Source organism: Chlorocebus sabaeus, chromosome 22 (genome assembly GCF_047675955.1).
Source record: "Chlorocebus sabaeus isolate Y175 chromosome 22, mChlSab1.0.hap1, whole genome shotgun sequence".
Taxonomy (NCBI): Eukaryota; Metazoa; Chordata; class Mammalia; order Primates; family Cercopithecidae; genus Chlorocebus; species Chlorocebus sabaeus.
In genome coordinates, this window is record NC_132925.1 from 52,876,569 (window position 1) to 52,892,019 (window position 15,451).

At 40.7% G+C, this 15,451-nt stretch overlaps 1 protein-coding gene across 3 annotated transcripts in view; it reads left to right on the plus strand.

Annotated features, from left to right (window-relative positions):
- The window catches only part of VGLL4 (vestigial like family member 4), a 163,144-nt gene that overhangs the window by 65,496 nt on the left and 82,197 nt on the right, over positions 1–15,451 (plus strand). Inside the window, exon 1 of one of the 3 annotated variants that reach the window (XM_007985235.3) lies at positions 11,066–11,655. The exons of the other annotated variants lie outside the window; for them this stretch is intronic. Coding sequence (XP_007983426.2) covers positions 11,574–11,655 — 82 coding nt within the window. The 5' untranslated portion in view covers positions 11,066–11,573. Of the gene's footprint in view, positions 1–11,065; positions 11,656–15,451 lie in introns of those variants that run through there. 3 annotated transcript variants of the gene reach the window in all.

A 15,451-nucleotide genomic window follows, 5' to 3' on the forward strand; every position in this document is an offset into this window, starting at 1 on the left:
GATTTACCAAATTCTCCTCCTGGACACCCATGGCTTTCAAAACCTCCTGGGTGATTGTAACGCATGGCCACGGTTCAGAACTGCTCTAATAGTGCGTGGGTTTCTGTTGGCCCTAATAATGCCAATGGCCTCACAAATAGAAGCCTCAAATAGAAGATCCAAAGGAGGACAAGGTAATGCTGGCAAACTCATCCTTGGAAAAATTCAATTGTTTGCATTTCAAAAATAGTTTTGTGGTATTGTCCATTATTTGATTTAATTGAATGTTTTTCAGTGAAATACGTTTATTCTAGTTTATGTTACTAAATATAGTTGTATTGGTGATGAAATAAAATCTAAACCACCTGCTTGTGTTGTGAAGAGTCTGTCTTCTCTCACTGGGGTTTCAGGCCGGTAGTTAATCCAGGACATGCTAACTGTTGAGTGCCTGCTCTTACAGGCGTTAGGCATAGACAAAGAAAAATATGGTACGGGTTTCATTTCAAAGAGATCACAGTGTGATGAGGAAGGTGGATTTGCTGAAAAATTTTAAGATACTTACAGGTGCGGGTTAATAATCTTAACATTGCAAATGATCTTTTTCTCATACCTCATTTTATTTGCCTGCCTTTTGCAAAGCTAATAAGGTAAAATTCATGCCTTGCGAGTTAACAGTAATTGTGGACTCTAAAAACTCCCCTTATTTTTAGTTAAAAGTAAGACCCTGGGTGTCGTGGAAAATCACAGCTTCTGGTCCCAGCTCTGCTGCTCTTTGCATGAGTTGAGAGGAGCCAAGGAGCTTACCTGGTATCTGTTTCCTCATCTGTGAAACTGGTGGTAGCACCTCTGCATTGTTGCAAGCACTGAGAAAGCAACAGGATATATGCAGAAGAACCTAGCACTGTGCCATGGACCGTGGTACTTAGTGTCCTTTGTTGTCTTTCTATCCCCTCGACTCTAGGAAAAATAACATTTTAAGACAATAGGACATTGACCTCTTGAGCAGTATCAGAGAACAATGATTTGGCTAAGGAGAAAATGCCCAATAATGATTTGCTTGATTTGGGTTTCTTGATTTATGGCATTATTGTCACTTTTGCCAAATAATGCTTTGTTGTTGTGGTGGTGGTGGGGTGTCCTGTGCATTGTAAGATGTTTGGCAGCATCCCTGGCTGCCACTAGATGTTAATAACACCCCCAAATTTGAAATAACCAGACATTGCCAGATGTCTCCTGAGGGAGCAAATCTCCTTGGTTGGGAGACTCTGGCTGGGGCCCTTCCCTCTCTGTTGTCTGGGGTGAATTCTATGCCTCTGCCTGCTACAAGTGTCGCAGAGTTCTTACTATCCATTAGAGAAGTGCAAAGTCAAGTCATAGTGTGGCTGCTCCATACCTACCAGAATAACAGGAATGAAAGAGTTGGAAAACTGTTGGCAAGGATGTGGAGCAACTTGAAATCTCATACCCTGCTGGTGGGAGTATAAATGGGTACTACTGCTGTGGAAAACTATTTGGCAATATTTACTTAAGCTGAACATACACTTCCTTTTTTTTTTTTTTTTTTTTTTTTGAGACGGAGTCTCGCTGTGTTGCCCGGGCTGGAGTGCAGTGGCGCGATCTCAGCTCACTGCAAGCTCTGCCTCCTGGATTCACGCCATTCTCCTGCCTCGGCCTCCCAAGTAGCCAGGACTACAGGTGCCCGCCACTGCGCCCGGCTAATTTTTTGTATTTTTAGTAGAGACGGGGTTTCACCATGGTCTCGATCTCCTGACCTTGTGATCCACCCACCTCGGCCTCCCAAAGTGTTGGGATTACAGGCGTGAGCCACCGCGCCTGGCTGAACATACACTTTCTACATATCTGCTCCTGAGTACATGTGCAACAGAAATGTATTCAGAGGCTGACAAGAGACACATACTAGAATATTCATAGCAGCACTATTTATAATAACCCCCATGTAGAAACTACCTAAATGCCCATCAGTGGTGGTAGAATGAAGGACCTGTGATATATTGGAGTAATGGAGTACTAGACAGCAGTGCAAATGAATGCTAGGTAACTGCACATAAAAATAATGCTACCACTCATAAACAATGTGGAGTGAAGGAATCCAGCCACAAGAGTAGCTACCATACGATTCTCTTTCTATAAAGCGGTCAATCCGATCTACGTTCTTAAAGGTTAGGATAGTAAGTTACCCTATGGGAAGAGGAATGGGTGGAAGAGGGAAGAGGGAATGGGTGGAGGTGGGGTACATTAAAATTCTCCCTATTAAAATAACAGCCATGGTTTGTCTTTCTTGGACGGCACCCTAACTGGTTGGAAGGATGACTCTGGAGGTGCTTAGCGCGCTGCATAATGAGTGAAGCACTGCGCAGTCAGACTGACCTGTGAAATGAAGTTGCGTCACACATTGGGGTTAGCAGCAAACTCAGCCTTTCAAATGTTGAATATTTGGGACATTTTCTCCAGTTCTTCTCGTATTTTTCCATGGAAGTCAGTTCTAGTCAATCTTGCAGGAATGCATCTATGGATAATTATGATTTGCTACAAAGTGAGTATCAGAATAGCGTTTTAGTTGTGAATGTTCTTTGAATGGGACTTACTGAACCTAAATTGGTTGTAGTAGTGAAAATCACTAATCATGTATGTTTGCAAGAAAGTATTTGTATTATCAAACATATAAGACAGTAGTTGTAAAACTAGCAAGTTAAAGTGTTTTGCAAGAGATTTCTCTTTTCTTGGGGATGCTAATCTAATTAAATTCCCTTCCCTCACACTGATTTATTTAAAACACCATCCTTATCCTGTAATCCTAGCACTTTGGGAGGCTGAGGTGGGCAGATCACTTGAGGTCAGGAGTTCTAGACCAACCTGGCCAACATGGTGAAACCCTGTCTCTACTAAAAATACAGAAATTACCTGGGCGTGGTGACACACGCCTGTAATCCCAGCTACTTTGGAGGCTGAGGCAGGAGAATTGCTTGAACCTGGGGGGCAGAAGTTGCGGTGAGCAGACATCGTGCCACTGCACTCCAGCCTGGGCAACAGAGTGAGACTATGTCAGAAAAACAAAACAAGCAAAAAACACCATTCCCAGTCTGCACTTTTTAGGATTATTAATGTTAAATTTATGTTAAAGGCATATTTCCTATTTAATCATTTGATATCAATTTAATTGGTTTTGTATTTTGTTTTAACTTTTGCAGAGTTGAGTAAGAATTAAATTATTTGTTAAAAGATATTTTCTATGACTTTTAATATTAAATAAAATAAGATTTATTTTTGTATTTGAAATATAATGCACATCAGGCAAGAAATAGCACAAATTCTGCAGTTTGCTTTTTCAAAATGGTCTTTGTAATTTAAAGTTCACCCCTAGAGGGTGCTGTTGTATTGAAAATTTAAATTTGATCTGAAACCCCATTTAAAGTTTTTGAAAAGTGCATTAATGTGTGTTAAAATCTTATTACAGAGAATGATCAGTCTCTACTTAATAGAAGTTGAGTGTGTTTTAACTTACAAATGGTAGTATTTTATCAATAATAAAATCTAAGACATAGTTTAATCATACTTGCTTTTGTGAAAAATTCCACAAAATACTGTCATTTAAAAAAATCATCCTTGAGCAACCCCAAGTTGTATAAACACTATTTTATGATATATTTAGGAATTCTTCACTTATAAGAAAGTAACAACAAAGGGAGCTTATTAGATATTTGGTTTATGTGTTTTTTGTTTTTTTTTTTTTTTTTTTTAAGTCAGCTACTCCCTGGTACTGTACGTCATTGATATTTAAGGCATTTGAAGTTTGTTTTGTTTTGGTTTCTTCTTTAATTCAGCAGCTTAGCTGTTGACCTACTGTGTACAAAGCAGTCTTTATAATATGGTAGGGGACCGACACAGAAACTGTCTCATAGTCTGTTTTGTTTTAGGAAGAAGTGTAGAATAAACCTAAAATAATGCAGGATGAAGAAGAGATTAATCCTAGCTAATGGTTCTTAGGGGGGGTAATTCAGCTAGGCCTTAAGGGAATTTGCATTCTAAACAGTGTTTAAAAGAAAAGAAAGTTTAGTTTCTTAAGTCTTCTTTTTTACCACTAAATGCTAGGTTTTACCTTAAACATTTTTCTTTTTTCTTTTTTTTTTTTTTTTGAGTCGGAGTCTCGCTCTATTGCTCAGACTGGAGTGCAATGGTGCAATCTTGGCTCAATACAACCTCCGCCTCCCAGGTTCAAGCAGTTCTCCTGCCTTAGCCTCCCAAGTAGCTGTGATTATAGGCACCTGCCACCACACCTGGCTAATTTTTTTGTATTTGGTAGAGATGGGGTTTCACTATGCTAGTCAGGCTAGTCCCGAACTCCTGACCTCTGGTGATCCACCCCACCCGCCCTCTCAAAGTGTTGGGATTACAGGTGTGAGCCACCACACCCTGCCCCTTAAACCCTTTTCTATGCTTTCCTTCTTACAACCTTATCTTAGTAATTAAGATAAGTAGATTACGAAGCAAAATATGTTGACCAATGTAGTGTTTTACAAACACCACCATCATCATCATCATTACTGTTCTTAGTACACTGAGGAATGTGCCGGTAAATTGTGACTGACCTAGAGATCCTCTGAAACATGACATTTTTGCATCTCCAACTTATTGTTTAACTGATGCTTTAGCTCAAGGAATAGTCAAACTTATTTTCTTGTTATTAGTAAGGTCTGTTTTGAATATTATTTATATCAGGTTAAAGTGTGTGTGTGTGTGTTTCTACATGTAGTAAGAAGAGGAAAAAAGCACTTTAAAATGAAAGCATTAACTAAATATCCAACTTACTTGAAACCCTGGGAGGAAGAGCACAACTGAATCCAGTGGGGAAACCAAATAGCACAGTAGGGTTACTCATATTTTCTAGTATGATATTTGGAGATGTTATGTTAGACTTAACATTGAAACTTTCCCCACTCTTCAGGTGCTCAAATGAAAGCATTTTATTTTAAATAAATGTCTGGGGAGTGATTTTGATCATTTGGCTTTTCTTTCCCCAGGCTGATATTAAATAGAAGATTATTTGGCTTTTATTACGCAGCTCGCCGTTTTGGTGATCTATTCTAAAGTGGTAGTCAAACCTCTAGCAAATTAAACAGATCAGCCTAGTAATTAGCTTGGGCTTTCTTTTATCGTCATATTGCCATTATTCCACAAAGATGCTGAGACACAACCATAATTAACATTTATAAAGCACTTATTGGGCCAGGCGTGGTGGCTCACGCCAGTAATCCCAGCACTTTGGGAGGCCGAGGCGGGTGGATGGCTTGAGGCCAGGAGTTCAAGACCAGCCCGGGCAACATAACGAGAACCTGTCTCTACAAAAAATGATTTAAAAAAAAAATTAGCTGGATACGGTGGCATGCACCTGTGGTCCCACTGAGGTGGAGGATCACTTGAGCCTGGGAAGTCAAGGCTGCAGTGAGCTGTGATTGAGCCACTGCACTCTAGCCTGGGCAACAGAGGGAGACCCTGTTTCAAAAAACTGAATCAAACCAAACCAAACCAAACCAAGTTGAGCACTTATTATGTGCTGTTGGGGAGTTTCACACTAAGGACTGAGGCTTAGCTTTCCTTCCCTCTAGAAGCTTATGGTCTAGTTTGGGGGAATTGGTACTGACATATGGTATAATTAGTAAACAGTAGAAGATAAAAAGCACCTGCACGAGTCTATAAGCTCTGCAAGTTTAGAGCCGTCTCAGTCGACTTTGCTCTTTGAGACAGATACCCCATCTTAAACATCTTTGAATCTTCCAAAGTTGTAAAGAAATGTTTGGATTCTTATTAACTTGTTAAACTCCAATCAAAAGGGGGTATCATGAGATATGTAAGCTATAATAAGATATACATATCCATTGCTTATGTCTCACCAGGGAATATTATTGTGTTGCTGCTTTTTAAAAATCAAGAACTTTCCTTATCCGCACCTTCATTATAGGAAGAATAAACTATTTGTAGGCTAGTTAGAAATTCAGGAAAATGTAAAAAATGCCCACCATTCAAAGATGGGCACTGTTAACATTTTGGAATACTTTCCAGTCTTTTTAATGTATACTTTTTTCTATATATATGTATGTACTCATAAATACATTAGCAAAGTTGGTGAATAATGTGAATTAGTTTTATATCCCATTTTTATTGTTTTCAGTTAACAAATGTAGTACTATCACACAGTATATAGCATAGCATTTCCTTATGTCATTATAGATTATTGAAGGTGTTGTAATGGCCGCCTAATATTCTGTCATCGATAAGCCACAGTTTTAATGCATCCTATTATTTTTGGACTTTAGGTTTTCAGGTTTTCATTTTACACATAGCAGTATGATAAGCATTTTTATGAAACTCTTCAAATCTTACTATTTTCTTAAGACAGAAGTCTAGAAGTAGAGTCCAATGCAAGGACAAAGGCGTGGACATTTTTCATAAAACAGTCCAGTGTGTGTCAGCCTGCTTTATAGGCAGGCGTTATGTGTTTATGCTGCATTAGCAGTGAGCAAAGGTTCCAACGGCATCCTGTTGCACCAGCAATAAATAAGATTGAAAAAGTCTTTTTGTTAAATTGGTAGATGGAAAATCACTTAATTTCTTAAAATTTATATTTCTTTATTAGTAAGGTTGAATAGTTTTTCAAAAATGTGTTGGCCATTTGTTTCTCATGCTCTTTACTCAAAAAATGTTTATTCTGATCAAGTGGTTTTTCAATTTTTTTCCTTTGCTCTATTATTTTTAAATGTTCTTTATATACCAAGAATATTTATCCTTCACTGTAATATATGATACAAATATATTCTTCTGTTTCGTGTTTTTGCCTCTACTTGGTTTTGGTGTTTTTAGATGTGTAAAAGCATAAAATCTGTATACTAAATCAAATTCTACAATTTCCTTGGTGGCTTCTGTCTTTGATTAAAAATTTTATTTCTGGCTTAGCAAATGTTTTCCTATTCCACATCAGATAGTGTGAACATATCCTTATAGTTTTGTAAGTTTTTGCAGCAAAAACCTTACTTTAAAAGCATCTAAATCATCTTTAAAACATTTGGGATTTATTTCGATGTACAGTATAAGGCGAAGTGCTATTTGGCTTCTTTTCTCAGTAATGCTTGTTTTGTAATCCACTTCTTCCCCATTGGCCTGGATTTCTGATTCCTATATACACAGTATCTGTCTGGTCCTACCTAGTCTGTACCCAGTAACGCTCCAAAAATGTTCTTTGCTTTTATGTTTTAAATATTTGGTAGATCAAACGTATTCATTCTTAAAAAAAGAAATAGCTTTTCCCATCTCATTTGTGTGTGTGGATAAAATTTAGACCCATATTTCCAATTCCCTACAAAACTATCCTGTTGGTACTTTAATTATAAATATATTAGCCTATGAATGAATCTGAGAAGGATTGATATTTTTTAGTATTTGTTTTTTTTTTTTTTTTTTTTTAAATGGATGAGTTGATTGTACCCTGAAGTACAATCAGAATCTACATGGTGTTTCTTAAAGGCAATGACCTGTGGTCTCCAAGAGATGTTGACAGCCACCTAATGACGTCGAGTAAGATAATCCAGTGTGTGCTGGAAGTAGCGATGGGGAAATGAAGAATCTGCCTTTTAGATGTTTGATTTTATTCAGCTGATATTTATTGATGGCCTACTACGTGCCAGGCTTCTGCCAGACTGACCTTGAAAAGGTGAGGCAGGCATAGTCCTTGCTCCGAAGGTCTAGACTTGGCTAGGAACGAAGCACATATAAGGTGCGGGTTGAGCATCCTAATCCAAAAATCTGAAATGAAAAATGCTCCAAAATCCAAACAGTTTTGAGTGCTGATACAACATTCAAGTGAAACGCTCATATTGGAGAATTTCAGATTTCAGACTTTAAAAGTCTGATTAGAGATGTTCAACTGGTAAGTATAATGCAAATATTCCAAAAACCAAGAAGGTCCGAAATCCAAAACACTTATGGTCCAGGTATTTTGGATAAGGACTACTTATCCTGTAAAAGGATAGCTTGGAGTAGCGTGTGAGGAGATGGTCGGACAGGGTCCCAGGGAGGTTTCACAGGACAGGAGGGGCTTTCTGACAAGTCTCAAGGAAGAGAGGATGTTTGCTGAGTAGACAGGCTGGGAAAGAAGAGACGTCTTGCACACTGAGAAGCGAACTGATGTGATTTGTGGAATAATTAACTGCAGGTCATCCAGTGTGCTTGAAACTAAGGTGAAAGTTGTCGGGCTGGGATGGAAAGGCCTAGAGTCGGTCCAGGAGGCGCTCCCAGCCTGCAGAGGCTGGCTATTGTAGCTGGCCCCTCTGGAGCACAAGCTTCTCTGTGAAACCAGGTTTGTTTTATTTCCCCCCAAGACTTTGTTGCAGACTGATAGTTTATAAAATGTAATGCAATAATTAGAAAATAACTGAAAACTACAGCCCTCTAATTGCTTTAATATTAAGATTAGAGAGACATAAAATTAGTCTGTCAAATTGCTATAGAAGTTTTAAATGTTCATTCTTAGTTTCTGTATCTAGCTTTTGGGGACTAGGAACACCTGGTGCTCGAACCCCTCTGGATCACACTTGGGTAGCACCGTGCTAGCCTCCCGGATCAGCGGGAAAGACGTGGTGGCTGTTGGCTGGGAATATTACAACAGTCAAGGTAGAGCTGTGAGACAGTGTCCATGAAAATGGTTGCCACCCGGAGCCTGAGAACTGCTATTGTAAATGATGCTGAGTCACTAAAGGGAAGTTACCAAATATTTGATTCATTTTCTACAATGGTATTGTTTGAATCATGTGCTTAAATCACTATTAAAAAAAAAAAAACCTCTTCATGTCAAAATAAGTGAATAAAACAAAATATCTTAAGGCAGGGTTTTGTTTTTTTTTCCTTCCCAGATGAAAGCAATGGTTCTCAACCTTGACTGCATACTGGAATCACCTGGGACTTTAGAAGCTAATGCTGCTGGTTCCCACCCCCTCAGATGAGTTTGGGATGCAACCTCAGCATCAAGATTTTTAAAAGCTCCCCCTGGTTCTAATGTGCAGTCACCTCTCTCCCATGTGGGATATTCTAATGATGGATAAAGTTTTCTGATTGAGAATTTATGTAAAAACATAGCATAGTAAGAGTACTCCAAAACTATCAGTTGAATTTAAATCTGATACCTGATATTGTTTGTTTTCAGTGCAATGATCTTGTGTATACTGGATGTTATGAGTTTTAAGTTTTCTTAAACCCTCCCTACCAAATACCATTAAGTATTTTAATTACAATTGATAGGATACATATCTTTCACTATAGCATATTACATGTAATATAGCATCAATAAATATTCTTATAAATGAAAGCTTGTGAAATCTTGATTCCCCTTTTACTTACTTCCCCTGATGTCACCCCAGTGATTACTGTTGGAGCAATGATGGCAACAGTATTTGGATGTCATATGAATTTCCAAATAAGTTTTTTTTTTTTTTTTTTTTTGAGACGGAGTCTTGTTCTGTCACCCAGGCTGGAGTGCAGTGGCACAATCTTGGCTCACTGCAGCCTCTGCCTCCCGGGTTCAAACAATTCTCCTGCCTCAGCCTCCCGAGTAGCTGGGATTACAGGCACATGCCACTACGCCCAGCTAATTTTTGTATTTTTAGTAGAGACAGGGTTTCACCATGTTGGCCAGGCTGTTCTCAAACTCCTGACCTCAAGTGATCTGCCCGTCTCAGCCTCCCGAAGTGCTGGGATTACAGGCATGAGCCACCGCGTCTGGACTCCCAAGTAGGATTTCATTAGAACACTTTGCCATGAGTATGTCTAATAAATCCAATGCAACTATTGCTGGATTTTTAACATACAACTCCTTCAAATTATTTATTCAAATATTATTTTAGAATATTAAATATATATTTTTAGAATATTCATTCAAATGTTTAGAGTTTTTTTTTTCTATTTTGTTAACATATTCTTCATGTGCTGAAAACTGAACATTCAGTGGTTCACTCATTAAGTAAACAGTTTCTGGGCACCTAAACTTGGTTGTGCTAGGCACTGGGTAATGAAAGTTTAAGCCCCGAGTCCTAACAATAGCAAATAGCACAGCTGCATGCCACTAGCTTCTTATACACAGGTGGGTGTCATAGATGCCAAATGAAAATAATTTTACCCTTTCCTTCTATAATTTGAAGTATATTTTCAGTTTCTGATATTATAGCCTTATTTGCTTAAACACTCTTCCACCTCTTCTCCCCTCCTTGTCTCACACTGTTGCCCAGGCTGGAGTGCCATGGCACGATCTTGGCTCACTGCATCCTCCTCCTCCCAGGTTCAAACAATTCTCCCACCTCAGCCTCCTGAGTAGCTGGGATTACAGGTGCGCACTACCACGCCAGGCTAATTTTTGTATTTTTAGTAGAGATGGGGTTTCACCATGCTGGCCAGGCTGGTCTCGAACTCCTGACCTCAAGTTATCTGCCTGCTTCGACTGGGATTACAGGTGTGAACCACTACACCCGGCCGCCTCTTTTTTTTTTTTTTTAAAATAAAGTTATAACATTAGGAGGGAAAAAACACTTTAAAAGTAGTTCTGTCAACTATTTTGGGGGCTGTGGGCCAGTCATTTAATCCATCTGAACCTCAGTTTCCTCTGCTGTGAAAGGGTGATACCCTCCCTGCCCTGTCCATCTCAGTTGTTATGGGGATTATGGAAGAAGTTATATGTAACGTTAACGTAAGAAATTTAAATATCCAGCTAAAGTGTAAATGGACATTATAAAACAATCTTTAAAAGAAACAAAGAAACGATATATATATGGCTTATGCATCACTAGCACTTCGGGTTTCTGAAGCCCCAACGTGAAATTTCACGAAAGTTGCATTCCATGGAAGTTTGCTTCCATGATGAATTTTTTACTTTGTACTCAGCTCCTGAAAAAGAAACTTCCTGGGTTTTTTTTTTTCCTCCTACGGTTTTGCAGCGGCCGGGCTGCTTCCTGTCAAGAGCCACTCTGCCAAGCCCCCGTCTCTAGAGTCTCTCCCCCTCCCCTTTCTCTTTCTTTCCAACACTTGCTACATTGAGAGGCTGATCCTGTGCAGAAGCCCTCCCTGCCTCTGCCGCGCGGCGCAGTGAGCATGCTCGGCCTCCTGCGGGAAGAGGAAGCGGCCGCATAGGAGTCATGCCAAGCATAGCCCGCATGTCAGCGCTGCCGGCTTGCAGCGGGCTGTGAGCGGGGCCGGCGCCGCTTTGTCCTAGGAAACGGGCTGCGCGTTTCTCTTTTTCACTCTTTTCCATTTCCAGGAAGGACTTGTAAGGACTTCTGAAACGCTCTTTTCATACTCGATCGGGGATACAGTACATACACCGTCTACCAGTAAGCCCTTGAAGGGTTTCGTGTGAGCTCGATTTTTTGTGCCTGGGTTTTTTTTTTTAAACTTTTGCATACTTTGTTTTGATAGTCTGAGGCTGGGCCTCTGCCTTTGTGAAGTTGAAGAGCCAGGAGCTACTCAGCAACAATTCATTTTTGAAACTTAACTCTTTTGGGGCGAAAGCAAAGAGCTGGTTTTCTTTGCTAGCCCAATAAATGCTATTTATGAAGATGGACCTGTTGAACTATCAGTACTTGGACAAGATGAACAACAATATCGGCATTCTGTGCTATGAAGGTAGATGTCCTGCTGTAGAATTACTGCCCGTTGCTCGTCCCGGCCACTCCTCCTCAGTGTGCTGGGTGCCTGCCTTCTAAGCCCTGCTGTCCTTCTCGGGGCTGTAGGGCGCTTGAAAGGCCGGCGTTTCTTAGGTTCGGTTCGGCACCGAGTGTGTTCGGATCTCAGGCTGCGGGGGGCGGTGGAGGGGGCTGGACGGGGAGGCGGTGAAGTAGAAGCCCTTCAAAGTTTGTTTTGTGCTTGCAACGTACTCGCGCTTTACATTTTTAACTCTTTAAAATGTATGTCTTTTTGATTTCCGTTAATGTTGTCTTTAGGGGAAGGACTTGTAGGACGCCGGTAAAAGTTGAGCCTCTGTTTGGGGGAGGGGCTGGTAAGGATTGCACCGTCTACTGTACCCCGTTGTGGGCCACAGCGCCCTGCAGCTCACGGAGGGGGAGCCAAAGTTACAGCGAGTTTCTGTGCTCGCGAGTGAGTGTCCCAAACAGCTGAGAATGTCGCTCTCCCGCGTGGGGCTGGAAGGGCACCGTGTCAACGAGCACAGGCCGGCTCTTTGTCTCGCTGGCGCTTCCTGTGCAGCCCGGGGAGCGCTGGCATTGGGGGGTGTTCCTCGCGCTCTGCTCCCTGTGGGAGCGATTACACAACACCCCGACCCCCAGCCTGCCCTGAAAAAGAGAAAGCCGCGCTCAATTCTAATTTATTACCTCCTACTGCCCGCGAGGTGCTTCCCCCACTGTCTTGTATTTCAAGCTGTCTCTGGTAGCAGTAAGAGAAAAATCTGTTTCTTAAGCTGTTGGAACATCCTCTACGTGCGATTTGAAAAAGTGGCAATGGCCTGGGTCTGCCGCCGAGAGGCATCTCCGGGGGAGTTCGGCCTGGCAGGAAGTGTATTTTTTGTTGTAACCACACACACATCCGGGACTCTTCTCTTTCTCATTCAGCAGAAGCAGTTTCCATTTTTTCTCCAATGATACACGGGACATTTCTCTTGAAAAAGAAAACAGTTACAAAAACTTGGGAGGGTAATTCACTTGTAATTTTTAGTCTAAAAACTTCAGGCCTGTTTCCTAATCAGTTGAAAACTTACCCTTTCAAGAATATTTTTCCCCTTCAAGGAAAAAAAAACCCTAATTCGTGTTGTTTTTTAAAACTCTGGATAAGGATCTCATATTTAACGTTTCTTGAAAAGGGTATTTGTTTTTCTTTACTCCTACTAGTTCTTGCTATGAGAATTTTGGTGAATTGCTTTCTTTGCATCTGATGTATTAAGTAACATCTTGCTTCTGAACTCACTTTAAAAAGGTAGACGACTTTAGAAAGCCATAAGCAGCCATTGCTGGGCTTGTTTCCTGTGACATTCACACATTGCAGTCAGGGTTTTGTTTTTGTTGTTTTTTTTAACCATCCCCCACTTCCCCCAACAAGAAAGAAAAACTTTTGAGGCAATTTCTGTTGTATTGTCTTTGCCAACAAGTAATATGATATTTTAAAAACAAAACATAATGGCCTAAGAGAGAAATATAAGATTGTAGGGAAATTGATACCAGATACCAGATTAATTTTTCCCGTCTCCGATTGGTGAGGACCCGCTAGCTTATGGACAGCCAGCCCAGGACGAGTTGTTGTGTAGCACGCAACACACAGGAAACTAGAGTGCTCTGCTCTCTTCTCTTCTCTTCTCTTCTCTTCTCTTCTCTTCTCTTCTCTTCTCTTCTCTTCTCTTCTCGTCTCCCTCGGTATTTGGGAGGAAGAAACTTTGATTTTGAAAGTTGAGTAGCTATATGGGATAATGGACTAAAGTCTGTTTGGTTTAAACATCTGCTCCTATTTTCCTTATTATGAGAGTTAACATTATTTTAACACCAGAATAAATACAGAGGAAATGAAGGAAAGCACAGCAAAATTTGAGTGGTGTTTATAGTGAATTGTTGATGTCCTAGTGGTTTTCTCAGTGTAAACACTGCACACATCTGGTCTGAACTCCAGAGGGTGTTTTGAAGATGGGCATAAATCATACAGGGGATTTTTTCGTAAGAAAAGTTGGAAAGATTATGGTTCTTTTAAATCCAACACTTGGACTTGGAGAATATTCGTTTTAAACATATCAGCTCCCTAGCATTCCAGGGAAGTTGTTTGGAAAATGGAATGTACTGTCGGTAGGCAACATTTGATTTCATTTAGGGCACGGTCAAGTTTCATGCCCCTTAAGAATAAGGGACAAATTAATTTTTTGACATTTTAGTTTTAAAAATTAAGATGCGGATGGTTAATTATTCTTACCAGCTAAATTATACCATATTCCTTAGTTGTATGAGATACAGCTCTACTCAAAAATAAACCATGTGTCTGTGTGTTGTTTTTTTTTTTTTTTTGAGACGAAGTCTTACTTTTGTCCCCCAAGCTGGAGTGCAATGGCGCGATCTCAGCTCACTGTAACCTCTGCCTCCCGGGTTCTAGTGATTCTCCTGCCTCAGCCTCCTGAGTAGCTGGGATTACAGGTGCCTGCCACCACGCCCGGCCCATTTTTGTATTTTTAGTAGAGATGGGTTTCACCATGTTGGCCAGGCTGGTTTCGAACTCCTGACCTCAGGTGATCCGCCTGCCTCAGCCTCCCAAAGTGCTGGAATTACAGGCGTGAGCCACTGCCCTCAGCCTGTGCCATCTTTCTTAAATCTCTCTTGTGACTTAATACGCAAATAGATCTTTTTAGCTGTTTACCTTATAGCATACAAGGTCTTCCTTCCTGACTGACTCCATATTGCTTAGATGTGGACTCCCTCCTTGGTAACTGCTTCCTGGCTCCTGCCCTCCACCATAGTTGTCTGCAAGAATAATTGAAAAGAGAATAAAGGGAAAAAGTTAACCACAATTAGCAGGTTTCTGGTGGGAGAAGAAGTTAGGCAGAGGGCCGGAAGAATCGAAGTCTGGCTAACTTCTGGGAGCTAACTAATTACCTTCACTAATGATGAGCAGATTAGCAGAACTGTGCTTGTGCTAATGTGTTCAGAACCTCATGGCTTATTACTACCATACTCAGCAATTAACCACTGCATCATTCATCACCCCACTGAATGCTCAAATGATACCCACTTGAAGCCCAGTTTTGCCTCTGTCTCCATGAAAAGGTCATAGGCCAACCCCAGCCCTCATTTTTTCCCCCTCCTCTGAACACCTGAGAACACCTTGCTGGAGTGGCGAAAGCCTCATGAAGGCAAAGCGTTCTCTCTTGGTGACCGTTGCATCCCTGAATCCTAGCACAGGGTCTGAGTGGGCTCTCAGGAAGTGGCTTAGAATGAAGACTGACTCAAAAAAATCAGCGCAATCTCTCAGTGGCAGCTGTAGTTGCTACTGTATAATTTAACACTTGATTATATACTGCCTTGTATTCTCTAATTATCTAATTATTGCAGAGCTATCCAGGGCCTCAGACATCATCTAATACCTTTGCCTTGTTTTCACCAAGGAAAGTGAGGCTCAGAGAGGTAAACTCTTTTTCAGAAAGTTTATTTAGTTTATTTAGAAAGTTTCTGGCAGGATTGAATTGAGTTTTGACTCTTTTATGAATCTCCTATGCCGTACTGCCTCTCCAGAATTATTTCATGTCTTTTTTTTTTGAGACAGAGTTTTGCTCTGTTGCCCAGACTAGAGTGCAGTGGTGCCATCTCCACTCACTGCAACCTCTGGCTCCCGGGTTCTAGTGATTCTCCTGCCTCAGCCTCCCTAGTAGCTGGGATTACAGGTGCCCTGCACCATGACCAGATAATTTTTGTATTTTTAGTAGAGACGGGGTTTCACC